This window comes from Lampris incognitus, chromosome 12 (genome assembly GCF_029633865.1).
Source record: "Lampris incognitus isolate fLamInc1 chromosome 12, fLamInc1.hap2, whole genome shotgun sequence".
Taxonomy (NCBI): Eukaryota; Metazoa; Chordata; class Actinopteri; order Lampriformes; family Lampridae; genus Lampris; species Lampris incognitus.
Genome location: NC_079222.1, coordinates 33,313,914 through 33,332,072, shown reverse-complemented (window position 1 = coordinate 33,332,072; position 18,159 = coordinate 33,313,914). Strand labels below are relative to the sequence as shown.

Here is an 18,159-nt window from a genome sequence, read left to right as displayed (position 1 = left end):
TTTTTGTCTCTCTGGAGATGATTAAAGATCCAGTCCAATGAAAATCAGATTTAACAATCTTGTATTGTTTAACAAAAGGTTTATTCATGTAAAGGTACCCAAAATGTTAAAACTGCTGTTGTTGTGAAATTATGACAAAAGCCCCTTGAGAAACAGGCTTCTTTGTTGTCAACACAATTAAACCATTTTCAGGAAACCAACCTGCTTCTGTTAATGAATTACATAATTTAATACGCTGATTTGATTGGACATGAATTCTCGTTAGCAATCAATTGGTCTGTTTTCGAATTGTTGTCTAGCAACATTACGCAAGCCTGCAAGCTAGCCAGGTGTCAGTAAAGAGTCACGTGAGCTCAGGGCCACGCCCCCTTAACCTCCCGAGAATTGGCTGTGCTCAGAGACGATGCGCTAAAATATCTATCGGCCATAATGTGGGATCAAATAATTCTGAAGCTGAAAAAATTATGCTTCTAACATGAATATTCCACAATAATTGATTGTGCTTAATTAATAAATAAATAAATTAATTAATTGTGCTTTGGGTGTCTAGAAAAGCACTATATAAACGCAATGCAATATGATTCTTATTATTATTATTATTATTAGTAGTAGTAGTAATAATAATAATACTTGTCTTATTAAATAAAAATCATTTGATTGGATCTTTAATCATTCTTAAATAGGTATATCTGAAAAGTATCCCTCCTTCTCTCAAGATAGTGTAAATGTTTCTTGTTTGTTTTTAACAAATCTTAACTATAACATGGGCGCAGTATTTTTCAGTTTGACTATAGTTCATCACAGTTTGGAAAAGGCAGCTTAATTGTCAGATTGTGTGGTAAGGATGTGACGCTCCTCTCTGCAGCCACTAATATTTAATGTGGCTATTCGTGTGATTCTGTTTTACGTGGGGTGGGGTTGCTTCTTCTACAGAGTGGCATAAACAATCTAAAGAGTGTTTTATTTTTATTATTATTATTCAGCAGTACTGTCACTTGGTGGAATGATGATGAATAAGTGCTTACATGCATTGTACTGAGAATGCCAATATGCTGAATGCATTATTAAAGATGGCTTTTCTAAAACAGTTGTTATTTGAACTTTAGTGTTTTATTATGGGAGGCTTGCCTTTGCAGAAGCTGCCGGTTACAGTGCACATTCTCCTGCTAATATAAAGATGATCAGGTACCTTTTATTAGCTAGCACAGGGAGCTGACAAGTAATTGAGCCAGGGAGTTATTGGCACTATATAATTCTGATTTGGAGCTTAATGATAATAATAGTCTTGGTCTCAGCAGAATTTACCAGTGTCACCTGTGGTGTTTGTGAGGAGATTGATTCAAACATGGAGTATGGGCATGCAGCACTCCATGAAGAGCTGCAGAGGCTCTACCTAATATATATTAGTAGCACTTTTAACTAGATGTGCCAACTGAATTGGTTGTATAGCTTGACAGCAATCAAAAAGGCTTGAGAAGGAATCCGGATGCCGATTGAGAGTAGATGTTTAGAGTGCTGGTATTCATGCAAGAGAGGATCTTGACATGCTGATGAAAGCACAGCCCAGTCCGGCCAGGTGGTGGTTAGAATATGGATTTTCTCGTCTTTCCATGTTCCTGTAACCCCCCGAAATGATACGAGTTGACATTTCTTCTTGGAGCAGTTAAAGCAGATTCTAACTATCTCCCAGCAGGAGGTTAGCAGGTTTATTTGGCATTGAATAATGATGTTACCCACGGTGTGGATGAGTCAACAAGGACATGGTTCAATAAGACAGGGAAAAGAGGAGAAGATGTATGGGCAGGATTCAGAGAGAACCATAAGGTCAGCACTCTCTCCATCCACTGTGTTTGACTGCAGATGATGGATTGAAATCGCCTATGTCATCTTTTTTCAGCTGGTGAAGGGCACTGGGACATCTGTAAAAAAAAGAAAAAGAAAATGGATGTTCTGGATCAACAAATGGGCTTTTTAAAAGACAATGTGTCATATTCCCATCTTTCTCTTTCTCTACCCAGGGAGATTCTGGTGAAACAGGAGAGCCTGGTCTTCAGGGAGAAGTTGGTCCACCAGTGAGTGAATGTTCCCTCCATATTGAAAACAACATAAGAAATTAAGCAGCAGTAAATCCTCATGAGATGAACTACAAGGAAAAACAACTTTCCATTAAACCAACAATAGGTTCACAGCCAAGATGAATTAATCATAGTCAATCACTGGCTTGATTAGATATTTTTTTTCTAAAATGACAATAATGTACAATGAAGATATTCCTTTATTAATATCCCAATGTCAAATATACTGCTGTTGCCTTTGTCATGTTTCTCTGAACTACAAATACTTACACACTATCTCAGGGTCCAAGAGGAGAGCGTGGAGAGAAGGGAGAGTCAGGTCCTGCTGGCTCTGCTGGACCTCCTGGCCCCAAAGGTCCACCTGGAGATGATGGTCCCAAAGGCAGCCCTGTAAGTCTTTCTTCAGCTCAGTCAGCAGCCACCTGACAGCAGTGCGGGGATTTCTTAACATTAAAAGATGATGTTTCCCCCCTACCTGTATATATGCAACTAAATGAAGCCAAGAATATGTTTCATTATAGCTTATAATGCTGCTTGTGTTTATTTTCAGGGTCCAAGTGGTTTCCCAGGTGATCCTGGACCACCAGGAGAGCCCGGTCCAGCTGTAAGCAATGAAATGTCATCAGTGTCATTAGCTCATGTTGATATCAAATTGTTTTTTTTTTTTTGCTTTGCATCATGCTGTGTCAGTCATAGTCTGTATGTCATTGGTTCAGTGCAACATCACATTGTTCATTTGCCACGCAGGGTATAGATGGCCCCGCTGGTGACAAGGGAGATGATGGAGAGCCCGGTCAAGCTGTGAGTAATGTGTCATTTTCCTTTTATTATTTTTTTTTCGAACATGCATATCACAATTCCTGTGGGGCATGCGTCACTCTTTAAGTCCAATAATGTTTTTTTTTTTTACTTTTCACAGGGCTCACCAGGACCCACTGGAGAGTCTGGTCCCTCTGGACCACCAGGAAAGAGGGTAAGTTATACGCTGGTCTCTTTATACCTGGTTAATATGAAATGTTGACAATAGGGAGCCATTACCATGTTCTCCCCCTATATATCTATTCATTTATCTCTTCCTCTTTCACCGTCCTTTGTCTGTTTAGGGACCTCCTGGAGCAGCGGGCCCTGAAGGAAGACAAGGTGAAAAGGGAGCAAAGGTAAAGTAAAATGTTCAGAATTCTCTAAAACTTCTCTAGATTCCCTTTCTCTCTTTTTGTCTATAATATACCAACAAATCATAAATGAAGTGTCACATAGTCCAAAACCCTCATGAAAACCATTGCATTGTCTGTCCTGTTTCTGCTCTACAGGGTGAGTCCGGTTTGGAAGGTCCCCAAGGAAAGACAGGTCCCGTCGGTCCTCAGGGATCACCTGGCAAACCCGGCTCTGAAGGTCTTAGGGGTATCCCTGGCCCAGTTGTAAGTAAATCCTTTAAAAGGAGTTTGTTAAAGTCATACACACCACAGCCTTGTAATGATCTCAGAAAGGCACGCTCGGGCAATGCGCGAGCTTCTTTCATAAAGCACTGATAAAAAACCAATATAGTAATTATTTAAAACTGCTGGGCCATTAATGAAAAGAATTTTTGTGAGGGTACAATAATGAAAATGTCTCATTTTAATTTCTCTACAGGGAGAGCAAGGTCTACCTGGTTCCCCAGGGCCAGATGGACCAGCAGGACCTATGGTAGGTAGAATTATACTAAGGTATCCCACTTACTTATCGGAATAATGTGAACGGTTAGTCTTAAAAAAAAAAACCTGTGACGTCATAAATTCTCCCTGTCCAATCTGTTATTCTGTTCTTCTTTTTGCTCACAGGGTCCTGCAGGTTTACCCGGTTTGAGAGGAGACTCTGGAATCAAGGGAGAAAAGGTAATCCATGATGATGGTTCTTTTTACTTCTCTGCCATGAAACGCATTAGGATTTACTTCACTGTTTTGATTTCCTCCATCGAGTTGATAAGAATGACTCAGTGGCATTTACCCGCCCCATCAATGATGGATGTGTAATGGAGGCCAAATGAAATATTATTGCACTACCTTGTTATATAGTGAGATATTGAGCATTGTATCAACAGTGTGTGTGTTATTGTGCGCTGTTTTCAGGGCCACCCTGGTCTCATTGGCCTTATCGGACCACCAGGTGAACAGGGAGAAAAGGGTGACAGGGGTCTTCCTGGTCCTCAGGGATCATCTGGTCCCAAAGGAGACAATGTGAGTTGATTATACACCAGGTGTTCAGCATGCCATTGAATTGCCCACTTCTGCTTACAGGTAGTAAATATTGAATTACCAGTCTCAGGTTTTCACCTGTTAGTCAATATTATCTCACCAAGATCTCTATTAAAGGTCCATTCAGATCTATGGAAAGGCTTTCTAGCCATCACACAAAAGTCGCTGATTGGTTCGTTTTTCCTTCCATCAGGGTATTGCCGGTCCCTCGGGTCCACTTGGTCCTCTTGGTCCTCCAGGATTACCCGTGAGTCTGTTTTCCTTAAAGGGGTTATGCAATGAAAATGATCTTTTAAGTCAGTAATTGATATTTGGTAAAACCTGTGACTTGCCTCTGACTCACCCTTTTTGCTCTCCTGAGGTTAAAATGTTGTCATGAGGGGCATCCAGGTGGTGTGGCGATCTATTCTTTTGCCTACCAACACGGGGATCGGTGGTTTGAATCCCCGTGTTACCTCCGGCTTGGTCGGGCGTCCCTACAGACACAATTGTCCGTGTCTGCAGGTAGAAAGCCAGATGTGGGTTAGTGTCCTGGTCGCTGCACTAGTGCCTCCTCTGGTCGGTCGGGGCGCCTACGTCCCCCTGGCGAAACTCCTCACAGTCAGGTGAAAAGAAGCAGCTGGTGACTCCACATCTATCGGAGGAAGCATGTGGTAGTCTCCAGCCCTCCCCGGATCGGCAGAGGGGGTGGAGCAGCGACCAGGCTCGGAAGAGTGGGGTAATTGGCCAGATACAATTGGGGAGAAAAAGGGGGAAACAATCCAAATCGGGTCAGACGCTTTAGTTGACTGGTTAGCACAGTCAGCCGTGATGCGGGCTATCCAACTTTGGTCCCGGCTGCCTCCTGAATTCACTAAATTGGTGTCAGAAGTGGGGTGGTGAGACCGTGAGGCCATCGGAAGCACGTGCGCCCAGAGGCATGAGGGAGCTGATATGCTGAAGTGCGGGGACACGCTTTCCGAAAGAGGGGGGTAGTGTAACGACCATGAATGATTAGACTCGCTAGCCCTTGGCTAACGGGTTGGACCCTTTAGTAGACTGGTTAGCGCAGTCGCCCGTGATCCGGGCTATCCGGGTTCGATTCCCGGCTGCGATGGATTCCCGCCTGCCCCTGAATTCGCTACACATACATTTAATATTTTTTTTTTATTTTATTTTTTTCTGAATTACAAGCATTGTATAACCTCATTGAAAGCTTTGCATATTGTGGACACAAGAATACCACTTACGATCAGAGTAGCATTTATGATCTTGGTTTGTTTGTGCTTGTAGGGTCCCCCCGGTCCAAAGGGAGCTAAGGGATCATCAGTAAGTATTTGTTAAGAGGATCTGAAGCAATAGCTACCATGTCACGTGGTGTGAGCCACCCAATAGTGGATTTAACCATTATATTCACCAAACAACAATACCAAACAATTAATATATGTGTCTTGCTTAGGGTCAAACTGGTCCAAAAGGAGAGACCGGTGTTCCTGGACCCCCCGGACCCCCTGTAAGTCAACTCAATACGTAATGTATCATTATTTTGATTGTATCTCACAGTTAGGTAAGATAGATGAGACCATTAGATGAGACCAAGAAGTTATCTTCGCTTATTGATGTGAACAGCTGCAGTATCTCCAACCTCCTCTTACCAATGTGTTTCTCTTTCTGCCACCTCGTATCAGGGCCCTCCTGGCGATGTTATCCACCCACTTCCCATCCAAGCCCCCAGCAAGGGCAGGACACGTAGGAATATTGATGCCAGCCAGATGGTGGATGATGCAGGTGTGGACGCCAACTACAAGGACTACGATGATGGCATGGAGGAGATCTTTGGCTCACTCAACTCCCTTAAACTGGAAATCGAGCAGATGAAGCACCCGCTGGGCACACAGGGAAACCCTGCCCGGACTTGCAAGGACCTGCAGCTCTGTCACCCAGACTTCCCTGATGGTGGGTACCCCTGAAATAGATAGGCGTGGCATTTGGATTTGTTATGACCAGATAAGGAAACATTTGTGCCATACTAACTTATCAGATTAAAACGTCAGGGGTAGAGACATGATTACACAATGTGAATATCTTCTTTTAACTGAAATGGCATTAATCTCTCTCTCTCTCTCTCTCTCTCTCTCTCTCTCTCTCTCTCTCTCTCTCTCTCTCTCTCTCTCTCTCTCTCTCTCTCACACACACACACACAAACTATCTCTCCCTTGCTAAATGTTTATCTACCCCCTTTCTCTCTCTCTCTCGCTGTCTCTCTCCAGGTGAGTACTGGATTGATCCCAACCAGGGATGCTCTAGAGACTCCTTCAAGGTCTACTGCAACTTCACAGCAGGAGGAGAGAGCTGCATCTTCCCCGATAAGAAGTCTGAAGGAGTAAGTGGATCCGTATTGGCATCTGAAAATGAGCACACACACACACACACACACAAAACACACATACACATAAACACAAACACATACATATATACAGCCAGGATCAGTATAGAACAAGCACAAGGGCTGTGAAAGTCTCCTGCTTAGCATGGTGATAGAGAATGGTACACAGAAGAAAAGATGTGAAAGCTATTTACAGTTTCCTCTTCACCATTTGGAAGACTGATGAATACCATTGGCTGCAGAATTGTCCTTCCCTCGCTACTGATGGGCTATGCCTCCTATACATATAAAATCTGTATGTCTTGCGACGCTATTTTTTGAAGTTGCAACTCTAGTGTGCATACCCACTTTCCCATAAAATAAGCTTTCATCACATTTGACTTATTGTTATTACCGAGTACTGTCATTACCAAGATGTGGAGCGGACTAGAGGAGCCCTCGATTCCCCCATGGGAGCACAACAGCCCTTCTTTGAGAGTTGTCTTATTTTTCACATATGTGGAATTTCAAAGCTTTAGGCTTCACTGTCGATAATCACAAAAAGATGGTGACTCCTTCACCCAAACACACACATTCACATAGATGATGTCACACTCCCAGCATATCTTTTCTTCCATGTCATCTTGTAGGCGAGGTGTCACTGGAGGCCTACCCTGCATTCTTACCTATACAGGCCTCTGGCAGGTGACCGGCACCTGGAGAGGACTGCTGGTTCATTATATATATATATAGTATATATATACATAAATGAGGGTGTAGAGAAGAGGAGAAGAAACAGCAGAGTAGTGAAACGTTTGATCAGTCTTGGACAGATTGTATGACTTGATATATGATAACAATACAGCCATTGTAATAATCCTACTGACAAAACCTCAAAGGAGCGCGAGTTAGCATTAGCTCAGAATAATGGGGTAGACTTCTTGTAGCGTGCTGGTGATGGGCTAGACTCATTTGTGTGGAGCAAGTGTGGAGTTGGAAAGGAAAATGTGTGCTTCAGCACGTCCACATAGACTGGAGCACAGATAGAGATAACTTCAGATACAGTGAGAAATATTTAGCACTGGGCGTCCGGTTTGCGTGGCGGTCTATTCCGTTGCCTACCAACACTGGATCGGCGGTTCAAATCCCCGCGTTACCTCCGGCTTGGTCGGGCATCCCTACAGACACAATTGGCCGTGTCTGCGGGGTGGGAAGCCGGATGCGGGTATGTGTCCTGGTCGCTGCACTAGTGCCTCCTCTGGTCGGTCGGGGCACCTGTTTGGGGGGGAGGGGGAAATAGCGTGATCCTCCCACACGCTACATCCCCCCACCCAAACTCCTCACTGTCAGGTGAAAAGAAGCGGCTGGCGACTGCACATGTATCGAAGGAGGCATGAGGTAGTCTGCAGCCCTCCCCGGATCGGTAGAGGGGGTGGTGCAGTGACTGGGATGGCTCAGAAGAGTGGGGTAATTGGCTGGGTACAATTGGGGAGAAAAAGGGCGGGAAATAAAAAAAATTAAAAAAATTACGATCAGACACACGTGCCAAATGAAATAAAATCCATAAAGCGTATATCCCCCCCACCCCACCCCGTAACCCACTCCAGTAAAAATATTGAAAATGTATGTTCAGTGAAGCAGTTGTATAATATCTGTGGTCTCCCAGCATTCACTGATCATTGGCTTCACTTTCATTAACGTATTAAACTAATAATGGCACTCCATATCAAATTCCTCTAGTAAAGGGGACTTCATCATGGTCATGGCTGAGGTCATCAGACTTGTCCTCTGTTGGGCCAGTCATAGCTTCTGATGGCATAACTAAGTGAGTAGTATCTGTGCAGCACTATGACTTAACAGCGGGGCTAGAGGCCTTGGTACAGCAGCTCCTTGCAGGTATTCATTCCTTAATTATTCACTGTTTACTCATGAATTTTTCAGCAGCAATTAGCTCCAGGCTGATGTTGTTCTGTACAAAATGGCATAATGTCTTACTCAGATCTGCTAACGCACCCAGATCTGGATGACCTCACCTAACACTCTTTCAGGTCTAAAGACAGGACAGAGAAGGAGAGAGGTGAACGTGGAGGGGGATGGGGATGTGGGGGGTTCTACAGGAACTATTTTCCTTCTTTAACACTGCTGTTTTTCTCCTCCTCCTTTTCCTCCCTGTTGCTCCATACCCCCAGGCTAGGCTCACATCCTGGGTAAAGGAGATCCCTGGTTCCTGGTTCAGTGAATTCAAACGTGGTAAACTGGTAAGCGTGATCCCTGACTTCCCCTCGTCCCGTTCCCTTCCCTGAATACCTCTCATATTTTACAGAGCAAAATGGCAAAATGGCCCAAAGACACGCCAGGCACATGGTATAGTCACTACAAGAGAGGTTCTCTGGTAAGTTGCCGTGCCTCTGGTTCCAGAGGTTTGGCCCAGGCCGGGCCTCTGTGGGCCTGAGGCTCTGCATGGTTTGTCTTCAGCAGTATGTAGACTGGCACCTAGCTCGGGGTCGCATCACCGTGACGCATGGCACAACACAAGCAGCACGCACCTCCAGGCAAGCAAACTAGGTAACGCTCTGACTTGAAGAGGAAGGAAAGGTGTTCGGATCGTACAGACAAGAATTTTCTAACATTAAGCTAAAAGTTAAATTATTCGATACTGGGGGAACCTGGGTAGCGTGGCGGCCTATTCTGTTGCCTACCAACACGGGGATCACCGGTTCGAATCCGGCTTGGTCGGGCGTCCCTGGAGCAGCGACCGGGACGGCACGGAAAAGTGGGGTAATTGGAAGTGTACAATTGGGGGGGGGGGATTACTTGAGACCCACAGTTTTTTTGTTTGTCTTTTTAAACAGAGGTCTATTTCCAAAGGGGGCAGTTTATTTTGCTTTAACGTGGGGATTCTTGACTGTCTCCATCCTTCCTGGCCTCTAGCAGACCGGACGAGCGGTACCTAGAAGTGACTGCGTGCCTTGACCTCTGTGGAGAGCTGATCTGAAGAAGTTGTCAGCTCTCTGTTATTACACGTGATGTGTGGTCAGCAAACAATTCTCCCGATTCAGACGTCCTCGAGTGGAAGGAATGGGTGGTGTGCTTCCGCTACTCTAGAGCCGTGAAGTATCGCAATCACACCCCCGGATTAAAAATGGCTGACACCCTCCTCTCAACCAATGGTGGGGCATCACAGAAGGAGTTAAAAAAAAAAAAAAAAAAAGGGTCAGGCACTCAGTCACACACCCAGGGGCTTCTGGGTACTCGGTCACTGTTGACTTGCGGCTGTGATGATAAAGAGGTAATCTCTCCGTGGCAATTGAAAGGCTGGATCCACACGCTGTGGGGGCAGGGAGGGGGCAAATTGAGGAGCGGTGGAAAATGGACTGAAAGGGAAGGACTAGCTTACCGCTCTGAACCTCAGAGCGCAGGAGCTACTCCTCATCTGTGGATAACCTGAGTGTGTGCGTGTGTGTGTGTGTGCGTGTGTGTGTGTGTGTGTGTGTGTAAGCACAAGAAAAGAAAGAAAAAATACACATTCTCACAGTTGGGTCTTTGCTCTGGCTGCATGGCATGACTTTGCATGTGCACTGCTATCAGTAAGTACTGTTCGTCTGAAAGAAGAAAAGACCATGTGGAGCTAACGGAGTCCTGTCGGTTGGTATGGAAAGATGGACCGCTCCATCTTTGGAGTCACTCACTGCCTTTTTCTTTTTTTCTTTTTTTTTAAATATAGTAGGTCACAGACCAGCCGGTATTCTGATCACTTGTGATTAGGAAGTATAATAGCCAGCCTAGTGGGGTGGCACACATAACGGCTGCATAATTTGGAAAACAAAAAAATCTAAATTTTATCCTTTAGACGATACAGTTTGCAAGTTTTACAATAGTTTGAAAATATTTTGATTCTATATTGAATTCAACCCCTAGGACGTCTCTCCATCAACGTGTTTGTCAAGGGGATGGGGTATTACTGCTATATTTTCCCTTATGCTAGCAAAACAGATGGCTTGTGCAACTGGCGTGACATTGCCAGCTGAAAATCAAGCGAAATGTTCTCACCTCTACCTCTGTTCAAACACTAAATCAACATTGTGCACCAATACACACGTCGCCGTTTTGTCATCTACTAGACAAACATGGCGGCACGGTGGCGCAGTGGTTAGCGCGGTCGCCTCACAGCAAGAAGGTGCTGGGTTCGAGCCCCCGGGGTTGTCCAACCTCGGGGGTCATCCCGGGTCGTCCTCTGTGTGGAGTTTGCATGTTCTCCCCCGTGTCCACGTGGGTTTCCTCCCACAGCCCAAACACGTGCAGGTCGGGTGAATTGGCCCTATTAAATTGCCCCTATAGGTGTGGATGTGTGGGTGTGTGCTGGCCCTGTGATGGCCTGGCGGCCTGTCCAGGGTGTCTCCCCCGCCTGCCGCCCAGTGACTGCTGGGATAGGCTCCAGCGTCCCGTGACCCTGAGTAGGATAAGGGTTTTGGATAACGGATGGATGGATAGAAAAACACGCACTAAGTTGTATTGCAGCGGAAGGAATGGCCGATGATGTGCCAGTATTTTGTCAGGACCAGCAGAAAGCGCCGAGGCTGACAGACCCGGCGCTTCATCTGCAGGCTGACAAATGTCCCTTCGTATTGTGTTAGATTAGTTGTCAACCTTCTCCCGGAAATTGTGATCCATCAGTGCAACAGCATTACAGATGATATGGGCAAATCAAACCTAGCTGATCCCTAGGAGACAGCACACTGCATAGTAAACATACGGCGGTTCTAGAACGTCTTGCTATTATTCATTCTTGCTGCACACAGCTGCTCGTAGCTGCTGCTAAACTCCCATTTTCCACAATCTTGCAGCTCTCATATGTGGACGCAGAGGGCAACCCTATTGGCGTGGTGCAGATGACTTTCATGAGGTTGCTGAGTGCAGCAGCCAGACAGAACATGACCTACAACTGCTACCAGTCAGTGGCGTGGCACGACCAGGATCAGGACAACTATGACAAGGCTATTCGATTCCTGGGCTCAAATGATGAGGAAATGTCATATGATAATAACCCCTACATTCGTACCCTGGCCGACGGCTGTGCAGTAAGTAAAATGGAGACCGTGTGTGTGTGTGTGTGTGTGTGTGTATGAAATTTGGTAGACAAAATCAGGAACACAAGGCACGGGAATCGCCAGTTCGAATCCCCGTGTTACCTTGGGGAGAAAAAAGGGGGAAAAAACAATCGGGAACCAGTGGCGTAGCCAGGAATTAATTTGGGGGGGGGGGCTTGAGAAAATATACTAAACATCAACGTGTAACAGATTATAGCCCTTTAGGAGAGGCGAGTGTGTGTTTTATGTTATGTGAATGAATGACAGAAGGTGAACGTGCAGTTACATGAGACAACAAGCGGAGATATCGGGAATTGGCAAGGTGGTTGGACAACTTTTTGTCATTTCATTATTAAAGAGTTGTTGTACCGCCAACCTGATCAATAATGTAACAAACACACAGCTAAAAAAAAAAAAAAACTCCCCTTTATGATAGTCCCATTGAAAACTCAATAGGTCTACACTAATAAAGAAAACAACATCCTATGTTATAACACCAATTATAAGGTAGGATTATGAGGCAGGATACTCTACCTTTTTTTGGGGGGGGTGGTGGGGGTTAAACCCGTAATCCCCCCCCTGGCTACGCCAGTGTCAGGAACACAAAGGGGGAGTGTTTTTGTTCTTGGTTCAGATCATACAAATTGTGGAGTGTTCCTGTTTGTCGAGACGTTCTTGTCTCTCCCTAATGACGTCTCCTCTTTCTGTTTGTCCCCCAGTTGAAAAAGGGCTATGAAAAGACAGTACTTGAGATCAACACACCCAAAGTGGAGCAGGTGCCATTTGTCGACATCATGTTCAACGATTTTGGCGAATCTTCTCAAAAGTTCGGATTTGAAGTGGGCCCCGTCTGTTTCATCGGCTAAGACTGTTTACTGAACAAGTGGAGAAAAAAAGCATATTTTTGTTTTCTCAGAAACAAAACTGAAAATAGGACACTTTCTATTTGTAAAAAAAAAAAAAAAAAAGTTTGTTTTTTTTCTTTTCCAAAAGTAACAAATATGAGTCAAATTGAAATCAAGATGACAATACAATGAAATTCTATAGGAATTAATGAAAAATTAAGTACAACCTTGAAACCTCAGTGTGCCTTCTCTATCACATGCAAGTTTTGAAACTGGACAAGTCTTAAGAATGCCCCACCGCCGCCACCCACCTCTAACTCATACACCTGCACCTACACGTACATGCACACGTGCACACACACACACACACACACACACACACACACACACACACACATACATACATACACACATCCCCGTATCAGCACACTTGATGTAGATTCATCTGACATAACGAAGGCAACCCTGAGAGCTGCACCTGTTCCACAGGGGTGCAGTATTTTGCCACGGACGCCATCTGATTTGGCTGTTTTCTTTACTTTCCATCTCCTGTTTTCCCTTATCTCCCGCTGTCGCCACTTCTTTTTGTTGTTTTGTTTTGCACCAAGGGAGCTTTGTTTGTGCATAATTGTCTCCCCATTCTCTCGAATGGACCTTATATATAAATATATATATAAATAATTTTTATGTTTGTAAGTACATTCTGTATATTTTTTTCCTGGTAATGTTTATTGGCTTGGGCTTCAAAACATGCATGTGACCTTTTTCATTTGTGAGGTAGGAGATGGTGGTTACTTAAACTCATTGAAATTTCAGAAACACTTCTTAAGTGAGAAATTTGATTTGTAAATTTAAAAAAAAAAAAGAAAAAAAATGGGAAACGTTATCTTTTAACAGATATGGAGCACACCTTGTAACTTAAAGAACAGAATGGAAATAAAAGATGAAAACAAGCTCATTGACATTATGTGACAGTTGATTTACATTAAGAACGAAAAAAAAAAACATTCCTTCGCTTTGTGTCCTCGTGAACAGTGCCTGTTTTAGCGGCAGTTGGAAACTTTATTAAGTTAATAAACAGCCTTACTATTTCCCTTCGAACACTTATCTATCCAACTATGCAATGGGAGATGATGTCACATTTCAATGAAAATACAAAGAAATCAAAACTTAGGTGCTATTTTTTTTTCTCTTCTGTGGTGCTATGTATTTTTCTAGTTTGTGTTTGTTGAATGAAAGAAGATTTATGGTAACAGCAATCCAGCAGCATTTGCCCCTTGACTCTCATAAGCATCACCTTTGACACAGGAAGATCTTTGCTCCAACCGTATTTATGCTCAGTGGCGGTTTATGCATGCCATCTCTCTTCATATTGATTCATAAATCTTGCAGCATTTCAACACATGCTATTTTGCTTCGGCGGACCACATAGGAAAAAAAAAAAATCTATAGCGTCTAAAATTTAGACCAATTCAGAGCATAAGGAGAGGAAACTAAGCTGGTACTACTGGTTTGCACATCGTTGCTCCGTGACAATGCATTTTGGATCTCACCTCTTGAGTAAACTGCTCCATTAATCATCTTCCATTAATCAGCCTGTCTGTTTTCTTCTTCTGAACTTGAGAGATGCACATGTGTGTATTGTGATGGGAACATCTGTGTGTTCTCCTTTCTTATGGTCCAAAGCACATGGCCATGATTTTTTTTTTTTACCCCCCTTTTCTTTTCTTTTTTTTTTTTTTTTGCTATGCAAAGCCATCAGTGATACCACCAAAGGTTTCCTAAATAGCTTTAAATGCCATGAAAGCCTGGAACCTATTCGGTTTTGATCATGGAAACACATGGGAACATAGTTCCTGCTCATTTAGATATGATCTTTATTAAAAAAGAAAAAGGAACCCAACGGAAGTCGTGTATAAAGTCCAAGCATTTCGCAAGATTAGCCAGATGAGAAGCTTGTTTTGTTTTTTTGTTTTTTTTTGTTTGTTTTTTTGTTTGTTTGTTTTTTTGGGATCTTCAAATTGACTTGTTGGTCTACTTTTATTTTATTTTATTTTATTATTACACATTTTTTTTTGCCCTTTTTTTGTCATCCCCTTTTAAACTATGCACTCTATACGCTTGTGACCACTAGTATCTACCACAGAACTGTCAGAGCCCCTCCCCTACGTAGGCCGACGCTGATTTGTTCCGTTTTCACCAGCAGATATGTGGCTCGAACCACTTCTGTTAAGATAACTCAATATGCTTGTAGATCTTTCATTTTTTATTTTTATTTTATTTTTTGTTTTTATTTTTATTTTTATTTTTTTGTGACGCATTACACCAAATTTAACACCTTGCTCTCAATAAAAGGACAAACCAATTTTTGTAAATTTTCAGAACCAGCAGTGATGCTGCCATCTTTGTTTGTTTTTTGTTTTGTAGCTTTACATTGTCTGTTTGATTGTTTGTTTGTTTTCACAGTTTTGTCAAACCTGTGTAAGGATAAGAGGATTGAAGATATATTGGTTTTTATGTCAATAAATTCAAGTTTACTGTGGCCATTCACTCTTGTATGTCTTTTGAAGCATTAAAACCTATCTGTATGCATGAAATTGTTAAGTTTTTTTCTCTTGTTATATTTTAGAATGACATGATCTACAGCCCAAGTTTTACCATCAAAATACATCAACTTTTACTGCTAGAAATGATTGAAAGATCATGTCCACCTTTGTGAAGTGGAGAGAAAATGATACTGTAACTCTCTACCAAAGCCATTGTTCATTTGTAGTATATTTATTGTATTATTTAAAAAAAAATAAATGTTAAATGATAACTTAGTGTAAGTGTAAAAGGCCCACTCTTTATGTGTACACCAGAAGACAGAATTCATTGTGAAAAGAATATTTCATTTCGTGCTATCTCAGGATGGCCATTTCACATACCGGATATACAAGTTGTGCATTACATGACCTTTACTCTTTACTCGCTTTACAGACATGCTGCCACCTCTCTTGTCTGTGTTCAGGACCACATTCAGACACTATCAGCACTGTATTGAGTAATGAATGTCAAGGAGCACCACACTGTACAGTCTATCACCTCCTCCTAACACACAGCGAGCAAGCCATCTCGAGCGGATGGAGCGCGAAACATTGTCCAGATACATGGCGAGCAGCGCGAGGAGAGGATGAGATTTTTTTTTTTTTCTGGTGCTGCCTTTGATTTCTCCCTCTGCAAATGAGTAAGTGTCCCAAGTTATTTATTCATAACTAATGTAATTATTTTTTCAAGTTTTAATCATTTCCTCAGCCGTTTAATTTCCTTGATGTCCTCCAATTAAATGATGGCTAGTGTTGCCGCTGACTGGAGGCGGAAACGGAAACGTCAGCGTTGATTTGGACCAGTGAAAATAGGTTGGAGGTGGAGCAAGTGTGCGAAACTTCGCAGGAATACAGCCAGGGCGAGCGGTTGCACGCCGCTCGCCTGTTCGCTGACGCACAGAGCAGGTTCCCAGATAGCATCCAGATGTGGGCCACTTCAGGGCAATGATGCGGCGCTGATGGCCTTCTTCTGGCCCTGACGAAATAGATGTGAGCCTGAAGTGGCCCACATGTATAACAGCAAATATGGCCCAAATATGACAAATCAAATGTGGGCCTTTTTTGGCAAAGATGCGGTGCTCTGGGCAACAAGTAATCTGGATGTGACCCTGAAGTGGCCCGTGTGGTAAATGGGAAATATGGCCCAAATATCACAACACAAACATGGGCCACCTTTGGCAAATATGTGGTGCATGTAGCATTGCTATGGCTTGGTTCTGGCCCAGATCTGGCAAACGGGCGGACCGCCCAAGTGCCATCATTCCACACGGTATGTGGGCCGGATGAAAGTGTCAGTGTGGGACGGGTCCGGGCCACAGCAATTTTGTTATCTGGGTTAGAACATCTTCGTTGGGAAAAACTGAAACAATCGGATGTTCACTTGTTCACATCACATCCAGGAGGGAACCGGGGTATCAGGTAAGGTCTTAGCTGCACAGCAAATTTATTGTAACAGACAAATGTTATGTGTGTTGGTGAACCAACTCACCAACATGAGCAAGAAGAATAGTTGGCTAGTTATTTCTTTTAATCAAAGCTGTTGGAGTCATTTGCCAGCTGTTGCTTGCCTCTGTGGTGGACTGGCGGACTCTCCAGGGTGTCTCCCCGCCTACCGCCCAATGACTGCCGGGATAGGCTCCAGCATCCCCGCGACCCTAATTAAGATAAGTGGCTTGGATAATGGATGGGTGGATGCTTGCCTATTTCTCCTCTCAGGACTCTTCAGGCTTTTCATGGCTGGAGAATTTTTGGCAGCAAGTCACTTACCACATCGAGCTCATATAGCTACACACACATGGCTCTCACCTACACTACATGGCCAAAAGTATTCGAACACCCGAACATCACACCCATATGTGATTGAGCATCTCATTCCAAATCGAGGGGCATTAATGTGGACCTGGTCCCCTCCTTTGCTGCTATAATGCTTTATCTAGACACCCAAAGAGCTTCACACTGAAGGGAAACTCACTGAAGGAAACTCACCTCAAACACCACCAATGTGTAACACCCACCTGGGTGACGCACAGCAGCCATTTTGCACCAGAACACTCACCACACATCAGCTTGAGGTGGAGAGGGAGGAATCATTGAGCCAATTACATGGGGGGAACTCCCCACTCTGCGATAGGTGCCATGAGATCTTAAATAGCCACAGTGAGTCAGGACCTCGGTTTAATGTCTCATCAGAAGGGCAACATCTCCTACAGCACAGTGTCCCTGTCACTGCACAGGGGCCCTGGGATTTTTTTTTAAAATAGGACTAGAGGGAAGACTGCCCCCTGCTGTCCAGCCAACAGCACTTCCAGCAGCAACTCAGTCATCCCAGGAGGTCTTCCATGATCCATCCAAGTACTAGCCAAGCCCATACCTGCTTAACTACTGTCATTCGGCAGAGCCAGGGGACATGTTCGGTATGTCTGCTGGCTTAACAGCCTACACACTTCTGGCAAGGCTTTACACTAGTTTTTTTTTTAACTTGGCTGCGGGGTTTCGCTCCCATTCAGCCACAAGAGCATTAGTGATATCAGGCACTGATGTTGGGCGAGAAGGTCTGGCTCGCAGTCAGCATTCCAATTCATCCCATAGGTGTTGGATGGGGTTGAGGGTGAGGCTCTGCTGAGGTTGAGGCTCTGTACAGACCAGTCAAATTCTTTCACACCAAACTTGGCAAAGTATGTCTTTATGGACCTCACATCGTGCACGGGGACATTGTCATGCTGAAACAGGAAAGGGCCTTCCCTAAACATTTGCCACAAGGTTGGAAGCACACAGTTCTCTAGCATGCCATTGTATGCTGTAGCATTAAGATTTCTTTCACTGGAACTAAGGGGCCTAGCACATACTGTGTTAACAGCCCCAGACCATTATTCCTCCTCCACCAAACTTTCCACTTGGCATGATGCATTAGGGCAGGTAGCATTTCCCTGGCATCCGCCAAACCTAGATTGGTTTCTGTCAGGCTACCAGATAGTGAAGCATTATTCAT

At 43.9% G+C, this 18,159-nt stretch overlaps 1 protein-coding gene across 1 annotated transcript in view; it reads left to right on the top strand.

Moving 5' to 3' along the window:
- Nucleotides 1-15,182, top strand: part of col5a1 (procollagen, type V, alpha 1) — a 103,800-nt gene extending 88,618 nt beyond the window's left edge. The window contains exons 50-67 of the mRNA XM_056290506.1: nt 2,019-2,072; nt 2,358-2,465; nt 2,626-2,679; nt 2,823-2,876; nt 2,995-3,048; nt 3,179-3,232; nt 3,386-3,493; nt 3,708-3,761; nt 3,896-3,949; nt 4,184-4,291; nt 4,503-4,556; nt 5,582-5,617; nt 5,748-5,801; nt 5,977-6,244; nt 6,559-6,671; nt 8,843-8,911; nt 11,498-11,731; nt 12,460-15,182. Of these exons, the coding sequence (XP_056146481.1) occupies nt 2,019-2,072; nt 2,358-2,465; nt 2,626-2,679; nt 2,823-2,876; nt 2,995-3,048; nt 3,179-3,232; nt 3,386-3,493; nt 3,708-3,761; nt 3,896-3,949; nt 4,184-4,291; nt 4,503-4,556; nt 5,582-5,617; nt 5,748-5,801; nt 5,977-6,244; nt 6,559-6,671; nt 8,843-8,911; nt 11,498-11,731; nt 12,460-12,606 (1,677 nt within the window). The 3' untranslated portion in view covers nt 12,607-15,182. The remainder of the gene's footprint in view (nt 1-2,018; nt 2,073-2,357; nt 2,466-2,625; nt 2,680-2,822; nt 2,877-2,994; nt 3,049-3,178; nt 3,233-3,385; nt 3,494-3,707; nt 3,762-3,895; nt 3,950-4,183; nt 4,292-4,502; nt 4,557-5,581; nt 5,618-5,747; nt 5,802-5,976; nt 6,245-6,558; nt 6,672-8,842; nt 8,912-11,497; nt 11,732-12,459) is intronic.
- Nucleotides 15,183-18,159: the final 2,977 nt, after the last annotated feature.